The 19431-nt window shown below is 48.4% G+C and overlaps 1 protein-coding gene across 1 annotated transcript in view; it reads right to left on the bottom strand.

Annotated features, from left to right (window-relative positions):
* COL22A1 (collagen type XXII alpha 1 chain) overlaps positions 1–19431 on the bottom strand; it is a 291312-nt gene that overhangs the window by 93107 nt on the left and 178774 nt on the right. Inside the window, exons 34-36 of the mRNA XM_007940570.1 lie at positions 18702–18806; positions 18177–18221; positions 6289–6366 (exon numbers count right to left, since the gene is read on the bottom strand). Coding sequence (XP_007938761.1) covers positions 6289–6366; positions 18177–18221; positions 18702–18806 — 228 coding nt within the window. The remainder of the gene's footprint in view (positions 1–6288; positions 6367–18176; positions 18222–18701; positions 18807–19431) is intronic.

Here is a 19431-nt window from a genome sequence, read left to right as displayed (position 1 = left end):
ATAGCGACCCCTCCTTGGGTTTCTGAGGCTGTATCTCTACGGAAGTAAATTGCACCCTCTTCCTTCCGAGGAGTGGCTGATGGGTTTGAACCACCCGCCTTCTGGTTAGCAGTCAAGTGCCTTAGGCACTATGCTACCAGAGCTCCCATTAAAGGTGTTACAAATAATCAAAACCCAATGAACTGTGAACATAAGGTCTATTTTGAGCAGTAATTGTAAGTGCATATAGGGAGACCCTTTTGACTCCAGAACAGCAGTTGGCTCAAGGAATCTAGTGCAGCGAGGGTTATAAAAAAAGAGGAGGGAGAAACAGAAAAGATGAACCACTGGGTGATCATAAAATGATTGACTGAGAGCTGCCCTCCTCCTCCTACTGAGATCAACTGCTTTCAGGTCTCAAGATGGTCTCTGGCCCTCCACTCAGCCATATCATTTGAAATTCAAATGCAGGAAGCCTGCTTTCAAACAGTTAAGTAATGATTTGCAACTTTGGGTGAAAGAAAAGCCACTGGTGGGTTAATTTTGGTCAGGGATTTCTCTAACATGAATATTTGGTTTCATGGTAAGAAAACTCGAAAATCAAAGCATGTATGTTCTCCTTGACAAAGCCTTGATTTCAATTTTAGCTTCAGCAATTATCAGCTGTTTGACTGTGAGCGGTTCTGTAGTCCCTCTGAGCTTCAGTGTCCTCAGCGGCAATCTAAAGACAGAGGATCACCTTGCATTGCATTGTGAGGGATCATGGAGGCACTTTATTGAGAACCAGGCCAGCATCTGGCTCATGGAGGCATTCCCACAGCGACCTTGCCAGTGTTACGCTGGAAGAAATGTGGAAGTGTGTCAAGAGGGGGTCTGTCCTGAGCAGCTACAGCCTCTTCTTCAAGACGATTTAGTCTAGTGTGTATTTAAGAGTCATGTCACCTTAGCACCTAGATTTTGATCTTCACATGCCAATTTCCACTGCACTATAGCACCTTGGAGAAACGACCGGTGTAAGTTCTGGGCAGGAAACACACATGCTATACCATCTTGTCATTCCAGAGGGCAAGAGAACTATCAGTGGCTGCTAGGCTTGTGTTAAAAGCACTCAGGAGCCAACGTGATGAATGGAAACAGAGTAACCAGAGCAGAAATCATGAGACCGTCACACACCGTGAAGAATGTGACCAAGGTCACTGAACTACTCCTGTAAAAGTCGTTGAATAGGAAACTAAACTGCTGTGTAAACCTTCACCAAAAACACAAAACACTGTTTAAAACAAACACTAGGAGCCTACTTGAATAGGCTACCATTATCCAAAGATGGGACAACTTGAACATCAGAAGGAAGGATAACTACAAAATATTAAAGCATAAAATTTACTTAAATCCATGAGTTCAAAATTATTCTTAAAAACAAGGGAAGAATAAATTGGTCACCTTTGCAACATTAGCAGCCACATCTTTACTTGAAAACAAAGGGAAAGACTTAAGCTCTCATATTCTATCTTCCATATGAATCACGCCACAAGGTATCCAAACAATAAATAAGGATGTTTCTCTATATAGATGTATTCCAGCTGATAACTACATTTTACAAAAGGAGTGATAGATCTGCAATAGCACCAGTTTGTAGTGCGTGATATACTAATTGGTCCAAGCATCAGACTTCAAAGGGTGCTACCACCACAGAGAGACAACCAGACATCAAATGTCTCTTGATGGAACAACACGCCACCTATGAAGTCTTGCCAAGAACATCAAACCTGAATCCGATTAAGCCTCTAGGTCCAATTACCAATTTATAAGAAATACAGGGGACAGAAGAATGTGCCAAGCTATTAAATTAGTAAATTCCAGGCTGATTGAACCCAGAAAGAATAGTTCCCAATCAAAAGTGACAGTAGAAACTAATTTAAGAACTGTTTTTCTCATCAACAAAAGAATCCCTTCAGTGACCAGAGTAAGGCAACAGTACAAGTGATTCCAGAGAGGGAGTGCTGGTGCTCAGGAAAGGGAGAAGGCTTTCCAAGTGGGGAAGCCAAGAAAGATGTCCCAGGAAGAGGATTGCTATGGCAACAGTGGGGCAGAGTAGGGTACCAGAGTTATCATGAACATTCTCAGGTCACAATCTGCCAATACCCTAAGCATGCTGCCAAAATTCTTGACCCAGGAGGAAATTGATGGTCCGAGATGGATGTCACCCATCCTGGGTCACCCAAACCCCAAGATCACTCAAGCTCCCAGGCAGGCTCATCAGCACCCTGATATGCCCCAGAGCCTGGGTGGGGTCACTTTTAAGCACATTAGAAGTTGCTAGAGGGAAATTAGGGGCCTGAAGACTAAAGGGGCGTTTTGTTTGCTTGCTAAAATCTTGCAGAGGGATAGAACTACATACAATAGCAGCAGTTTGTAGTGCTGGCTGTGTCCTAATTGGTCTTGCAGAGGGAAGCCAAAACCCCAAACAACAGCCTCTCCCCACCAAAGGTACAGAGAAAACAGGGGGCTCCTCCCAGGGAGTCAGAGTTGCTCCAATAGCAAAGGCCTGGGAGAGTAGGCCACAGGAGGAAGGAAGTGGAGAATAACCCATCCAGCCACAACGCGCGATCTCTGAGAGGTCCATGGAATGCCTAAATCCTGCCACCCCATGGACACTGCAAGCCAATGATGCAGAAGAGCTGGCTTTGTGGGGCAGGCCAAGAGCGTCTGGGAGCTGATGCCCCAGAGTGCAGCCTTGAACCAGTGATGGACAGGAGCTAGTGTCGAAATACCTAGCTCATCACTCCTTTGGCAGAGCCTACACAGTCTCCTGAAGGTCCTCCATGGAGAATGAGTCCCAGCTGCCCACAGGGGTAACCTGCTTATCAACCCACCCTCCCCTGCTTACTTCTTTCCCAGTCTCATTCTGCTCCTCCCAAAGTGCCCTCTTCTGCCATCACCTTCAAATCAACTCCTTACCCTCAGGCGTTGTTTCTGTGGGGCTGGGGGTGATGGTGGCATGTGTGTGTGTGTGCGTGTGTGTGTGTGTGTGTGTGTGAAGGGAAGGCTGCCTCCACCTTAGCCAAGGGATAAACTAACTTTCAAAGGACCAATGAGGTAGAGGAAGCCAATGTGCACAGGACCACAGACCCACTCAGCAAATGACCATGGCCCTGTGAAGCAGCAATCACTTATCTAATGAACTTGACCCCCATCCGCCACTCCAGCTGCCCTCTTCTTCTCTTCCACATGCCCACTCTCGGCATATTTCCAAACCCGCCATACAGATTCCCAGGCCATCAGCATCCTGGGCTGGTGGCCAAGGACAGGATTTATGAAAATTCAATAAGGTTATATCCACCACAGAAGCTTTTAATAAGTCAGAGTGGTGGAAAGACACTCAAGATTAGATTTGCAGCCTCGTGGCTGAAGCCAGCCAATTACTTTTCAGGTGGAATCCCTTAGGCAGGACCATATTTCACAGGGATTTCAGCTGGCTCTTAAGGGGGAGGTGGGGTGAACTGGGGCCACCTCTGCTGCCTGGCATTCTGATCAAGGACTTGATCCAGTAAATCCTTGGGGAGTTGACCGGAACGCTTAAAGGATGTTGCCATGTTCAGTGAAGGAGGGTACCTCAGCCAGACGAAGCTTCTGCAGTTTCGTTTATGGCCAGTTCTCTAGGCTAAGGGGTGATTCCTGGGGGATTCAGGACCTGACTCCCACAGATTGGGGACTATTAAGAGGAAGATTGCAGAAATAAGAAACTCTGAACTTCTGAGTTCCTTTATTGCATATTATGTCATACTATGCAACCACAGACAAAAAAACAGCCAAGGCCAAAAGGTAAAATGACATAATGAACTGGAGAGTTTCATTCTTCAGCAATTCTAGCTGAGAATTTCTCATAAGAAAAACACACCAAAACTAGACACTCCCAAGATGATTCCATGCGCCTCCTGCCATGGTATCCAGGGACAACTAGGAAGCTACAGAGCAATGTTGGCCTCCTTCCACCATGGAGAGAGCCCATGTGGGCAGGAGCGGACGAGACGTGGTCATTTCTGATGGTTTAGGCAGTGAGGCATGCTTGGGTGTGGGGACAGAGAAGAGAGCAGGTAGAGAGCTCCAGGAAGAGAGACTGAGATACCAGAGAACAACTCTGGGTCGAAGAGAGCCGCAGAGGGAGGAGAGGGACGCTTATTTTAGCAGTGCTCCTGTGGGTTATCAACTGGTTTTTCTGCTCGATTCTCTGAGAGACACATGTGAAGAATGGAATTGCTTTAATACTTTTTGGTGTGGTCTATTGTTCCTGAATACAAAGGCAATCAGAGACTGAGCTGTGCAGTACCCTGGTTTATATTCAGATTACGTGCAATGGGGACAAAGTTAGACTGTGCTTCTGAGTTAAAATATTGATGATGCTAACAACGATAATAATACATGGGTGGTTTGGACATGATAAGGCTTAAGAAGCAAGCCTCTGTCAAGTTAGTTCTAGTGCGTGGCAACCCCATACATTTCCAAGCGGCACCGTGCTGTACAGGGTTTTCAGCGGCTCATTTTCTGGAAGTAGATCACCACACTTGTCTTCCAAGCTGCATGTGGGTGGACTTAAACCCCCAGCCTTCCGTGAGCAGCTGAGCCGGTCAACTGTTTGGCATTTAAAAAGTACCGGGCATCGGAGCTTCTTTTAAACAATAGTAAGATATGGCTTGAAGACTGACAGCAAAGATTTCATATGACTTGGTTCCACAATCAATACCAATGGAAGAAGCAGTCAAGAAATCAGACGATCTATTGCACTGGGCAAAACTGCTGCCAAAGACCTCTTCAAAGTGCTGAAGAGCAAAGACGTCTCTTTGAAACTAACGCGTGCCTAACCCAAGCCATGGTGTTTTCAATCACCTCATATGCATATGAAAGCTGGATAATGAGTAACGAAGCCTGAAGAAGAGTTGATGCTTTTGAGTTGTGATGTTGGCAAAGGATACTGAAAGTACTGTGGACTGCCAGAAGAACTAACAAATCTGTCCCCGAAGAAGTGTAACTGGAATGGTCCCTGGAAGCGAGAATGGCCAGACTTCATCTCACCTACTTTGGTCATGTTGTCAGAAGGGACCAGTCCTTGGAGAAGGGTATCATGCTTGGTAAAATGAAGGGTTGTGAAAAAGGGGAAGGCCCTCAATGAGATGGATTGACATGGTGGCTGCGACAATGGGCTCAGGTATACCAAAGATTGTGAGGCTGGTGCAGGACCAGGCAGTGTTTTGTTCTGTTGTGCACAGGGTTGCTGTGAGTAGGAGCTGACTTGATGGCAACTAACAGCAACAACAACAAGATATGGCTGTCAGGAAAAAATCAAATTAAACTTTAAGATGGTGTAATAAGATATGGTAGCTTTAGCAAAGAAAAGCAAGATGGATGAAAATAAGACCTCTGATTAAAGACTGGCGTCCAATGCCGAAGGCCATCATTCAGGAATGGGAAGAAAATTTTAAAAAGATGTGTTGTCTGTGGTGTAAAGGGAAAAATTTGAAGCAATGAGTGAAAGGTATGGAAGGTCATCATCCTATTCTGTATGAAAAGAATTTCTAACCCACTTCTACTCTCTTTTGAAATAAACTCTAAATTTCAAAGCTCACTGGCTTTGAAACAAGTGTGTCCCCCATTTCTGAGACATTCAGGTGGAGGCCTGGTGAGGATGCGGATAGCAGCCTTCAGCTCGGATGCAGGCCTGGGCTTCACTGATCCTTGTGATCCCCAACAGCTCAGATGTTTTAGGATTCTTCAAATTACCACCTCTAAGGAATGTGCAAACTTGCACCTAATAGACTGGTGTGGATTATGCATTAAAACTAACAACTTCAGGACTACTTCACTAACGACATTATCTTGGAGACTAACCTTGCTCAGTTCCATTCATGTGCTTACCAATACTAACTGGAGGAAGAGAGGTAATGAACTTGGGAGGGGGGCTAAAATGCATGAAAGCACACTGTTTCTCCCATATGACACCCCTTCTCCAGCCAGCCCAGTGTCACTGGTTATCACTCAGTTTCTGCAAAGTTTGATCAAGTCTCTTTCTCTTTTATTTTACATTTTAATGAGTTTTACTCTCTTACTTCTCTTTGAATCAGACATATGAGTCTTGGTCTCCCCAGAAGCCTAGTTCCCATAAGAAGGATCCCAAGTTTCAGCACTAAATGTCAGCAAAGTCAACAGTCCTGCCACTCAACTGGTCCCAGGACCAGTGACCCCACTACCAACTTCTCTGGAAAGCAGTGTCCCTGAGGTGGGACCTTCCTGCATGGCCTGACAGCATGGACTTACAGGAGGGCCGGGAGCCCCAAGGCCCGGGTCGCCACGGTTGCCAGGTGAGCCAGGGATCCCAGGTGCACCTCGGTCCCCCTGAAAAGAGAGAAAAATAAGGGGGAGAGGTCAATGCCAGGAAGGACCAGGTCAGAAGACAGAAAGATATATGCTCCGCCCACTGTCCTGGCTGCAGTCTTCCCATAATGCCATTCCCTCCACTGCACTCCACAGGCCACTCTGAGACCACTTCATAGTCCACATGGTCCTCTTCATAGTCCACAACCAATGGCGATCACATACCTTTCCCAGTGGGCCATGCCTCACCCTGGACCACGGCTCCACTATGACCTCTCTCCCACATGTGTGACCATTATTTCAAATCCTATCAAGTTTTCCAAACCCCACTATGCCACAACCAGAGAAGACTCTAGATCTGGCCATGTACACAGGTTTCGATCTGGATTCCAAGTCACCAGTAAATTAATTCACCTCAAACTTACTAAGTACCTATATTCTGCAATTCTCTTTTCTGGTGGTATTGGGTGGCACGGTTTGTGCTGGACTACTAACCTAACATCCCCACTACTGTGGGGATGCCACAGAAGTGGACAACATTTGGTTCTGCTGTACACAGGGTTGCCATGAGTCAGAACCGACTCAACGGCAGCCAACGGTAACAACGAACCTAAAGGTTGGTGGTCTGAGCCCACCCGGCGGGACCAGGGAAGACGGGCTTGAGGGTCTGCCTCCTTGAAGAGAAAAAGCCAGGAAAACCTCAGGGAGCAGTTCTGCTCTAACGCTTGGGGCCGCCATGGGTCGACTCCACGGGGTGGGTGGTTCCTGGCTTTCTAGGAGAGGGGAGCAGAAATCACTGAGACGAGACCCTCGCCTTAAGCACAGTAGCTAACGGTGGGGACTTGGGTGTCAGACCCTTGGATTACCTGCAGAGATCACCCTTCTTGGGGTGCAGAGCAGGGCAGGGAATAGACGTGGCAGTCGACAGAGAAGAACACATGCATTCACACGTCCTGATGCCTTTGCTCATCCACTATCTTCTGGTTAGGCTCTTTCATTCTCTTAATGAGAGACTTGTGTTGTGGACCATCTCTTTAGTGAGAATGGCTCAAGCCCTAGTCCTCCCACTGCCCATGAACTAGGCTTGTATTCAGAACTTAGCACTGAGTGTGGAGACTTTGGGTGGTGCAAACGGTTAATGCGCTTGGCTGCTAACCAAAAGCTTGCAAGTTCAAGTCCACCCAGAGGGACCTCAGAAGAAAGGCTTGGGGGCTGTGCTTTTGCAGTGGCAGGTAATCATGAGCATGGCCACCTCACAGGTGCTGTGTTTCCTAAGCGGGAGCATGTGTCCAAGAGCGTAGCATGGAGCCTGGCTCAGCACTCAGCACCCATGAGCTATTGTGGTTGTTGCTATTCTCATCCACTTCTCATTCTGGACTTTGATGGGAGAGGAGAAAAGGAGAAGGACAGAAATTCAGGCAGAGATTCTCTTCGCCCTGGAAGAAAATGGAGGCAGAGCCATGCCTTTTTATCCACAATTCCCAATCCTCAGCCGTGGAAAGCAACAAGTGTTTATCCTAACTCAACTGGAAACCTGACTTGTACTAACACAAGGCTATGCAGTCTATAGCTGCCCCATTGCCTGGCACCATGTACACATTTCGTTGCATACATGCTAATGAGTTTGATTAGAGGTGCTGCCCCACATGTCACTGTGAATGTCTACTGTGGACTGCCAGAAGAATAAACAAATCAGTCTTAGAAGAAAGACAATCAGAATGTTCCTTGGAAGTGAGGATGGTGGGACTTGGGCTCACTTTGGACACTCCATCGTCAGGAAAGAACACTATGGCTGGAAAAGTAGAGGGTCACTGAAAACGAGGGGAACCCTCAATGAGAGGGATTGACACAACAGCTGTGACAATGGACGCAAACATGGAGATGACACAGGACCAGGTACCGTTCGTTTTGCTTATTTATAGGGTTGCCTGGAGCCAGAGATGACGCGATGGCAATTAACAACAAAAATCCCAAACCAATCTGATCTTAAGTGCCCTCCAGTTTTGGGTCATGGACTGTGCACCTGTATTAGCGTCACTGAACTGCAGCCAAGATCAAGGCTGAGATGGCAGTGACCCTGCCTGAGCCACTTAACATGTCTGGGAGGCGTTCACCTGCGTGACAGAAGGAAATAATCTCATAAGGTTGTTAGGAAGATCCAATGAGATCCAAATCAACCTCAGGTAGCATCTGATACTGCTAGGGACACCATCGCTTTATGAGGGTTTATTTTTAAATGCCATCAATAACCAATCTGTCCTCTGACCATCATTTCAGTGGGAAAGCTGTGAATCTCGGTCTTTAGAAATGTGATGCTTCCAAGATGATTAGTCGTCCTGCAGGGTTACTGCTGCTTGAATGAATGCCTAAGTTCAACATTCATTCAACTGATGTTGTTGTTGTTACATGCCATTGAGTTGGACCCGACTCATAGCGACCCCTCCTTGGGTTGCTGAGGCAGTATCACTACAGAAGTAGTTTGCCCAACCTTCCTTCCGAGGAGTGGCTGGTAGATTTGAACTGCCAGCCTTCTGGTTAGCAGTCAAGTGCCTTAGGCACGAGGCTACCAGAGCTCCTCATTCAACTGATAGTCACTGTTCATTCATTCACTGCAAGCAGTGCCCTAGGCTGTGAGGTTGAAAGATGACCTGGCCATGAGCCCTGCCCTACAGGAACTCATACCTGCAGTAACCAGTTGGGTTGACTCCGACCCATGGCGACGGATGTGTCAGGGTGGAACTGGGCTCCACAGGGCCTTCAGTGGCGGGTTTTTCAGAAGCACACCCCCCCAAGCCTTTCTTCCGAGGTACCTCTGGGTGGACTTGAACCTGCAAGCTTCTAGTTAGCTGCCAAGTGCATTAACTGTTTGCACCACCCAAAGTCTCCATACTCAGTGCTTAGTTCTGAATACGAGCCTAGTTCATGGGCAGTGTGAGGACAAGGGCTTGAGCCATTCTCACTAAAGAGACGGCCCACAACACAAGTCTCTCATTAAGAGAATGAAAGAGCCTAACCAGAAGATAATGGATGAGCAAAGGCATCAGGACGTGTGAATGCATGTGTTCTTCTCTGTCAACTGCCACGTCTATTCCCTGCCCTGCTCTGCACCCCAAGAAGGGTGATCTCTGCAGAGCAGCATCACTAGGAAATGCCAAAGGGAGGAGACAGCATGAGCTCAGACGGTGAAAAAAAGAGACTAGAGGATTCATTCCCTGACTCTCACCCTCCCTCAGCACTCTGACCTTGTCTGGGTGCCTCTATGACTTCAGTTCCTGTAGGGTGACCCTTCTTCCCTGGCCCTAGCCCTCACCAGGCTCAGTAATGTCTCTTCCTTCCCTTGTCCCTGCAGGACCATGGATTGCTACAGCTTCCTGCTGTCACTGGTCTCTGGGAGCCACAGCATCCCCTTACCCCATCCTCACTCTGTCAGTAGGCCTTTCACCAAATTCTCTGCACATTACTAGTGGCATGTCCTGTTTCTTTGGAATAATATGGTGTGGCTAGTTTCTAAAGTACTTACTAGTTGCTTGGGATTGTTAGAAAAATCCAACTAGTATGTATGCAAAGGTTGGGGCAGAGAGGAAGTTGAGAAATAAGAAAAGTATAGAAAAAAACAGTATATGAAACTAAGATTAAGCATGCCAAGTGACCTGTCACCAGTACACTGCGACAGTGGGAGGGTCAAGGAGTAAGAAGACTCCGAGCTGATTGTCAGATGACTTTGGGCGCAGGTCCAGGAGAATATCCACCCTACCCTGTGAGCTTTGGTAAGTCCTACAAGCTCTCTGGATCTTAGAACCCTTATCAACATAAAGAGAATATTCCAGCAAACTCCCATGTGTCTCAGGAAGCAGCATGTAAAAGGCCAAAAGGTACTGCAGTGGCATTACTGGAATTTTATCAACAGAGTTAGAAGGCAGAAAATAAACACAAAAATGTCAGGAATCAATACTCTCTTGCACCGTGATTTCTTTTTAAAAAATTATTGCATATTTTCCTATTACATTACTGTTTCCATTTGGTTCCCCCAACCATCCTAAGATCACCTTCCATGTACATCAGCAAATGGCAAGGCCTGCGAGGCAAGCCACGCTCATAACTTACTGTGTATTCTTCCACATTCCTCTGCCTGGGATGCTTTTCCATCCAGGCCTAAATCCCCAAAGACCCCCTGCCCTCCATCATTTAAGACATAATACAATCCTGCCATTCTCAAAGCCACCTCTGCCTGTCCATCCCCGCTTCTGGCCTCTTGCAGATATTTCTCTGCGTCATATTCTTTAATACTTTGTCCTCAAATTGTCCATGTGCCTTTCAGACCTCTTGGCTTCTCTGTAAGCTGCTTGAAGTAGAAACCATCTACCTGGTCATTCACTCACCCATCCATCAATTCAACAAACACTCATCAAGTGCTTGAAATGAGTTAGACCTCTACTGGGGACATAGCATATTCTTAGGGATTGAATTGTGTCCCCCCAGAACGTGTGTTGTAAATCCTAACCTCCAGACCTATAGTTACAATCCCATCTGGAACGGGCTTTCTCTGTTACGTTAATGAGTAAGGATTAGTGCAGGTATGTCTTAAATTAATCTCTTTTCAGACCTACAAGAGCAGAAGAAGCACAGGCAGGGGAGACAGATACCACACCACGATGACCACTATGGAACCAAGAAGAGAAGCTGAAAGAGAGAAAGCCTTCCCCTAGAGCCAGCACCCTGGATTCAGACTTCCAGCCTCTTAAACTGTGAGAAAATAAAGTTCTGTTCATTAAAGCCACCCCCTTGTGGTGTTTGTTACAGCAACAACAGGTAACTAAGACAGCTACTGATTCACCTGTGCTCCTGCAGTGCCCGGTTAGGACCTGGACAAGCTGTCAGCTTTAATAGGCAGTCCTGAATGTGGGGAGAGAGAAAGTCCATCCGTAAGTCCATCCGTCCCTCACTACCTCAGGCACTGAATCCTGCCTTTCACCAAAATCAACTTTGAAAAGTCTAGCAGGCCTGCCCCAGCCCTGCAAGGAGTCCTGAGTCACTGCTCTCTCCTCCACAGCAGCCAGGCCTGGCCCCATTTGCAATGTTGATGGCTTTATGGCCCATGGAGATGCTAACATTTTCCCCAGGAAATGACTTCACAGCTTAATGGAGAGAAGCTTTTAGAAATGACTGGAAGAAAACAGTAAAAGTCCTTAAAGCTTTATCAGCAAAAATGAGAAGGCTCCTTGGACAAGACAGAAGAGGGCACTTGAGTGGGAGTGTGTGGTATAGGCTGCAGCTGTACTTTGATGGCAGGGCACTCTGGCCCATTTGACTGTGACCAGGGAAGACAGTGTGAGGAAGTGGGGTCGTGGATGGGACTGGAATTGACTGAGCAAAACTACACATGTGCCATAAGATCTGTCCAAGAAAAAAACCTCTGTTAGGAGTGAAAATGAGGAGCTTCATGAGGAATGATAAGCTGGAGCGGGGCAACGTGAGTGAGAACGCCAGCACTCCACTGTCCGTCAGGTTCTCATGCGCAGAGAACCAAGGCAGGGTGAGGGGCTGATGGCCAACCCAGCTTCAGCCTGGGATCCTCTGAAATAAAAGGTAGGCATCTGGTAGGAAGGGGTGGGGGTGCAGTGTGTGGTTCATGCCATAGGTGAGGGGTGCAGCCAATCCAGTTACCCACATTCTTCCCAGGAACAAACTGTTCACATCCTGACCTTTTGCCTCCTGGGGATGGATGTGATCCTACCATTCCTGTCCTGAGTTGAGTGTCGCCATGTTTGGAATGTCCATCTGCACATTGTATATCTTACCAGGATCCCTTTTGGGGTAGGAAATTTTTTGTGGATTGAATTGTGTCCCCCCAAAATGTGTTACAAATCCTAACCTCCATGCTTGGGTTGTAATCCCATTTGGGAATAAGGTGTCTTTTTGATGTTAATGAGACAATATCTGTGTAGGGCGTGTCTGGAGTCAATCTTTTTTCGAGATATAAAAGAAATTAAACAAGTGAATGAGGAGACGAGGGGAAGAGTGATGCTGTGTCCCATGGAGATCTCCAAGTAGCAAAGGGACAGAAGCTCAGGAGAGACAAGCACCTTCCCCCAGAGCCCACAGAGAGAAGCCTTCCCCTAGAGCTGGCACAGGAGTTCTGGTAGTGTAGGGCCTAAGGCACTTGACTGCTAACCAGAGGGCTGGTGGTTCAAAGCCACCAGCCACTCATCAGAAGGAAGGTTGGGCAATCTTCCTCCATAGTGATACTGCCTCGGAAACCCAAGGAGGGGTCGCTATGAGTTGGGTCTGACTCGACAGCACACAACAAGAACAGAGCTGCACACTGAATGAGGCCGGCTAGCCTCTTGAACTCTGAGAGAATGGAATCCCGTTTGTCAAAGCTCCCCGTCACGTGGCATTCATTGCAGCAGCGCTGGGTAATGACGGCAGTGGTCTTCACTCCTGTACATGAGCAGAGTCTCCAAGACTGAAGCTCTGTAGGCGGCTGAGCTGGGATTCTAACCCAGTTCTGTGTGAAGCCAGAGTCTATTCCTCCGCTAGAAACAACTGCCACCCAGGAAGCCTGAAGAGCCTCCTGCAGTTCTAGGCGACTAGGAAGGGCTGAGGGGTGTCAGTCAGTGAAAGCTGTCCATAGCTCCCTTCCTTAACTCCTCAAAGGGCTTTCCGTCAGCACCTGGGACAGCGCCAGGCTGCTCTCTCTGGGCCCTCTCTCAGTTCCTCTTTCTCCAACTAAAACCCAAACCCACTGCCACAGAGTCGATTCTGACTCTCAGTGACCCACAGGTAGAACTGCCCCATGGGGTTTCTAAATCCTTACAGAAGCAGAACGCCACGTCTTAGTCCCATGGAGCAGCTGATGGGTTCAAACGCTGACCTCGTGGTCAGCAGCCGAGCACTTTAACCACTCTGCCATTGTTGTTGTTGTTGTTGTTGTGTGCTGTCGAGTCAGCCCCGACTCATAGCAACCCCTCCTTGGGTTTTCGAGGCAGTATCACTACGGAAGTAGGATTGCCCAACCTTAGGGCTCCTTTATCCAACTAAACCCAAACCCAAGGCCATCCAGTCAATTCCAACTTATAGCCACTGTACAGGCAGAGCAGAACTGCCCTGCAGAGTTTCCAAGGCTGCAACTCTTTACAGAAGCAGATTGACTCATCTTTTTACAAAGGAGCAGCTGGTAGGTTCAAACCACTGACCTTTTGGTTAGCAGCAAACCACTGCATCACCAGAACAACCTCTTCTGCAACTAAAAAAAAAAAACTTCACTGACATCAAGTCAATTCTGACTCATAGCAACCCCCTTTGGGTTTCCAAGATGGTAAATCTTTATGGAAGTAGATTGCCCAGTCTTTCTTCTGCAGAGTGGCTGGTGGGTTTGAACAACCAATCTTCTGGTTCACAGTTAAATGCCTTTGGCACTATGCCACCAGAGCTCCTTTCTGCAACTAAACATCTCCCTAAATTCCAACTCATCTTCCCAATACCACTTGACTATGGAAACCCTTGTTTCTAAACCACATTCTAACTTACACGTTTATACAACAGCAACACAGTCAGCTGGCTAAATGTCTCACATTTCAGGAGAAAACGTCTGATCAAAGGTGCAGCAAGCCCTGCAGCTGGCTGGCAACTGGGCCCCAGGTTCAGCCACGGATGGGCTCAGCCTGCCTCTTTTTCTATCCAATGCTGCCTCCACCCATGTGCCCTGGGCTTTCTCTCCAAGTGTCCACCGCAGAGATGGGTAAGGTCACCCTAGACCCCCACAGCGGACCCGATAATGCCATCTTACTGCTGTCGAGTCGCCGCTGGCTCATAGCGACCCCTTGCACGAGGGAGAAACGTCGCCCAGTCTGCCCCACCCGCGTGAGTGGCTGCAGATCAGACTGCTGTGACCCAAACGGCATCACTGGCTGTGAAACTCCAGCGCAACCTGTCAGCAGCCCACCGGCACACAGCCTCCATCCACAGACCAGTGGCGGCCGCCTGTGGGGGGCCTGGCTCAGAACTGAACCTGGCTCTCTCTAGCACTGAGCCACTGATGCCTCGTGATCTAAGTTACAAGCTGCCATCAAGCGAATTCTGTCTCACAGCGACCTCACGTGTGGCAGAGTACAAGTGTGCTCTAGAGGGTTTCAAGGCTGTGACCTTTCAGAAGCAGGTGGCCAGGCCCTTCTTCTGAGGTGCCTTCTGGTTAGCAGTTGAGTGCCTGACTGTCTGTGCCACCCAGGGACTCCTGACCTCAGAGGAAGGACCACTAGTATTTACTAGTGAGCTTGCATGTGTGACAAGCACTGTGCTAGGCAACGTTTTTATCAGTATTATATCATTTAATTTCCATCCGAGCTTTGTCTGAGAGATGGGCTTTCTTAACCCATAAATAATCCTCACAGAGGAAGGACATTTTTCTGTTCTACCTGGTGCCTGGTAGCATAGTGCCTAAGGTACTTGACTGCTAACCAGAAGGCTGGCGGTTCAAACCCACCAGGCACTACTCGGAAGGAAGGTTGGGCAATCTACTTACATGGTGATACTGTCTCGGAAACCCAAGGAGGGGTTGCTATGGGTCAGGTCTGACTCAACGGCAAATAACAACAGCAGCAGCAATCTGGTGCCCTTGCAACCTCTCTTCTAAGAGGCTATCAACGTCCCCTGGGTCCTGAAGGCCCCTCCTTGAAGGGAAGACACTGAGAAATCACGAGCTTTGTCCTGTGTCTCACAGGACCACCACCGTTTCCCTGCAGCCATTCATACACAGGGTTCTGCAGATCTGGGTCCCGATGCCCTCCTGGCCTCCTCTTAACCCACATGCATTGCTCCAGGCATAAAAACAAATGCACTGCCGTGGAGTCAAATCCCACTCCTAGCGACCCCTCCTTGGGTTTCCGAGGTAGTACCTCTACAGAACTAGATTGGCAACCTTCCTTCTGAGGAGTGGCTGGTGGATTGGAACCAGCAGCCTTCTGGTTAGCAGTCAAATGCTTTAGGCACTGTGCCAACACAGTGCCTGCTCCAGGCATAGGGAAGTACTTATATGACCCCCAAAGCAGGTAAGATGCTTGGAAGAGACAACGACTTTCCATCTATTTACTCCATCACAGAGAACTTTCTCCATTTTTTTTTTTTTTTCCTTCAAGAAAAACACACTCGCTATTAGGGGAAGCGCATTAGCCTGCTCTGACCTCAATTAGCACAAGCTGCAGATGCCTAGCGAGATGACCGCCTGCACAGGGAAAAACCATCCTGATGTGAAGACACGTAATGCAGGTTCAGCGATTACTCCCAGGGCCTCCAGCTGGAGATGCTGCCTGTTATTGTAAACAAGCCTTTTAATGATCATTTGGAAAGCAGCCCACTCATGGTTATGGCATGGAGATCACAAAGATAAAGAAAGAAAGGGACCCGCTACCCTGACGTTGGGTGAGGAGCACATGGGGCCTGGGGGAACACTTTCAGAGACAGTACAACACATGGACTCCAGCAGGGCTGCCTCTGGGACACATGCCAGGTGTGATAGTTGGAGCTGTGTGTCAACTTGGCTGGACCACAACTCTGTATGGTTTAAGCAGTTGTGCTGTGGGTTTTTGCCATGATGGGACCAGATGTATATGTTTGAGCAGCCAATCCATGGAAAGGGAGTTTCCCTAGGGGCATGGCCTGCTTCCAGTATATCTGTGGACATCCTGGGAAAAGAGACTCTTCTTCTTCTGTGCATTGGGATCCTGTTGTGCTGCCTACACCTGTCCGTGAGCGAACAATCCACCATTCGGCCTGGAGCTCTTGGATTCGTCATTCGTTGGAGACAACAGCCGGTATACTGCCTGCCAACCTTGAGCTCCTCAGCCCCTGCAGCTGCGTGAGTCAGGAAAAGCCTCCAGCTTGACGTTTGATCCAAGAACTTGGGACTTGCCAGCTTCTATAAGTGTGTGAGCCATTTTCCTAACATAAATTTCTCTTTTTCTTTCTCTTTCTCTATATAAGTTTTACTGGTTGTGCTTCTCTAAAGGACCCACCCTAACACACCAGGGGTGCATGACGGTTTGACTCAAAAGTGGTTTCAGGGATGACGAAGACAATGGAATTATATGCAAGTGGGTAAAATGACTACAGTAGTTTTTAAAACCACATGTGATTTTAAATATATATGTTCAAAATAAAGACATTAACATTCTAATGTCAATCGCTGCCTAGGTACCACACTGTTAAAGCACTGACACTTGAGTTGGTCACATCATGTGTTACCAGGTATGGGCACACAGGAAGGGTGTACCCATCTCTGAACACACAGTAAGTCATGCCTCAACACCTTCCTCCAGGTTGGCACCCTACCTGGAACTCCTTCCACACCTTCTTTCCCAAGCCAATGGCTACCAAAGCATTTGCCATTGCAGCTCATGGAGATCCATGTGTCACAGCAGAGCTGGGCTCCACGGGGTTTCCCAGCTGTGATCTTCTGGAAGCAGACTGTCAGGTCTTTCTTCCAAGGTGCCTCTGGGTGAGTTAGAAGCACTAACCTCTCAGTTAGTACTGGAGCACTAATGGTTTGCACCATCCAGAGACCCCACCAACTGCTACATACACTCTGAAATCAGACACACATCATCTCCTCTAAGAAGCCTTCTACAAGCAACACAGGCTGGTGTAGGGACCCTCCTCTGAGCTCACCTGTGGCTTGAGCCTCCCTATCTGCTGACACTTGTGTGTTCAGGCCCATGGATGTCCCTGTTTCCCCTGTGGACTGTGAGCTATTGGAGGGCCAAGCACACTCATGTTCATCACTGCCATCCTGCTGACACACGGTGGAGCTCAGTGGACATGTGTGAAGGAGTGAATGAAATGTCTCAGTCCTTGGAGGCATAAACAAGTTAATGAATGATTCAAAGAAAGTGTAAGCTCAGAGAAGCAGCCTGCTCTCTCCATAAAGTTCGTAAATACACTGCCTCGTTCAATCTGCTCCTGCAAAGATGGCAGCTAGGGAAGCACTCTGGGGCAGCTCTGTCCTGCAGAGGCTGCTCTGAGTCGGAATCCACTCAAGGGCACACTCCCAAATCAATAGCAAAATGATACACAGTGGTTGCCTTTCCACGGATGCTTCCCCCCCCCGCCACATCATTCCAAATTTTCTGTAATGAACATGTAAGTCTTCTAGGATGGAGAAAATTTTTATTAAAAGAGGGAAAACATTAAGAAAAAAAATACTGCCTCATGGGCAAAGTCATCTTTTCTGAAGTCTGCAAGAAAATTAAGCAAGAGACTGACTAGGACTTCCCAACACGTTTCCCTCCTGCTGTGGGCGCACTGCCAGCCAACCTCCCCAAGTCTCCCCTGTTGTCAGTGGGAGTGATTGCCACAAGCTGCAGGCCTGGCCCATACGGTCTTCCCATCACAACCTCACTGTCTTGCTTCGCTTTTCACCGGACACCAAGGGCATGGTCGGAGGCACTGAGGCCTCAGAGGATGGGGGTCCTGGCTGGAAAGAGTTAGAGCCCCTGACTCTCATTCAGTTGGAATATGACCGAGAAATCAACCTTCACTATAAGCCACGGCAATGTGGAGATCAGCTGTAACCACCATTAGAGTAATGATACAGGAGACTTAGAGCTGTTGCCAGTTCAAAACCAGTGTCCTCTGCACCTTCATCTAATCAGCAAGTATTCACTAAGCACCTATTGTGTGCCAAGCACATCACTATAACAGAGAGGAGCCAGAAAGCCTTTAGTTGAGTGGAGTGTGACAAACTGAGAGACCTGGTGTGAAGTGACCAGCAATGCTGACAATGAAAGGGTCCACAACTCCTTCCCTTGTGTTCATTATGGGCTTGGACAGGCACCTACCTTGGTTCCCAGGGGACCAGGTAAGCCAGGTGGTCCACGAAGTCCCTGGTAAAAAGAATGCAAGGATTGTTACAGGGCCATGAGTGAGCCTTTACCCATCCACCGTGTGCCATACTATCCTATGTGTGGGGTGCGGATGAGGATGAATTCCCACTGTGATCCCAAGCTATCCTACATGTGGGTGCAGCCCTTGACAGACTCCCACTGTGACCCCAGGCTATCCTATTTGTGGGGTACAGCTGTGGAAAGACTTCTACTGTGATCTCAGGCTATCCTATTTGTGGGGTACAGTCCTGGACAGATTCCCCTGTGACCCTAGACTATCCTACATATGGGATACAGTCATGGACAGGCACCCCCTGAGACCACAGTCCTGGATAAAGGACATGGAATCTTTGGGGTCCCTTGGATCTGGGGTGTGAATGATGATGCCACCATCGCCAGCCGTCTCTGCAAAGTCAGGCAATGAGTCTTTTCCTCTGTTAATTTTCCATGGGCACAAGAGTCCTTGTGGATCCCACTTACCGGCTCCCCGTCTTTCCCTTTTCCGGGCAGCCCAGGGAGCCCAGGGGCACCGGGGTCACCCCTGAGCCCAGCTGGCCCTGGGCGCCCTTCTTCACCTGCCTCTCCCTGGAAAGAAAAGTCCAAGTTCAGGATCAGAGGCTTCAGAGGCTGACTCTCCTGTGGAGTACCAGCCGAGGTGTGTGGATGTGTTTGCCTCCGTGGGCCTGTCTCAGAAAGCCCACTCCAAAGACACACACAGAGCTGGACCGTGGGATGTGGATGTGGGACTGGACAAGACCTTAGTGGAACCTGCTCCAACCTTTGGCTCAGTGCAGAACACCCAGCAGTCGTGTTTCTTCCTGGGGGTCTGGGTTTATGCTTGAACTTCTCTGGGAGCAGGGAGCTCACCACCTAAGTAGGCTTCCACTCCTGCACAAACAGCTCTACTACATCCATTCACTCTCAGACACACCAGGATTGTGAGGATGGCACAAGTCGGGGCAGCGTTTCGTTCTGTGGTACTCAGGCTCGCTGCGAGCCAGAGCCAACTCGACAGCACCTAACAACTACATTCAGCTGCAATCTTCCAGACATCTGAGTATGTCCCCTGCAGCTCTGGAGACAAATTCTCACTCCACCTCACATTCTAGCCTTTCAAGAGCCTGGGGCCCTAAGTGGAGAGAGAAAATGAGCATGTAGAACCCTCATACTGCAGGCCAATGTATGCACGCCTGACCACGGAGACATGAGC

This window comes from Orycteropus afer, unplaced genomic scaffold (genome assembly GCF_000298275.1).
Source record: "Orycteropus afer afer isolate SDZICR_OR568_19922 unplaced genomic scaffold, OryAfe1.0 scaffold00069, whole genome shotgun sequence".
Classification (NCBI taxonomy): Eukaryota; Metazoa; Chordata; class Mammalia; order Tubulidentata; family Orycteropodidae; genus Orycteropus; species Orycteropus afer.
This window is presented reverse-complemented; position numbering and strand designations above follow the sequence as displayed.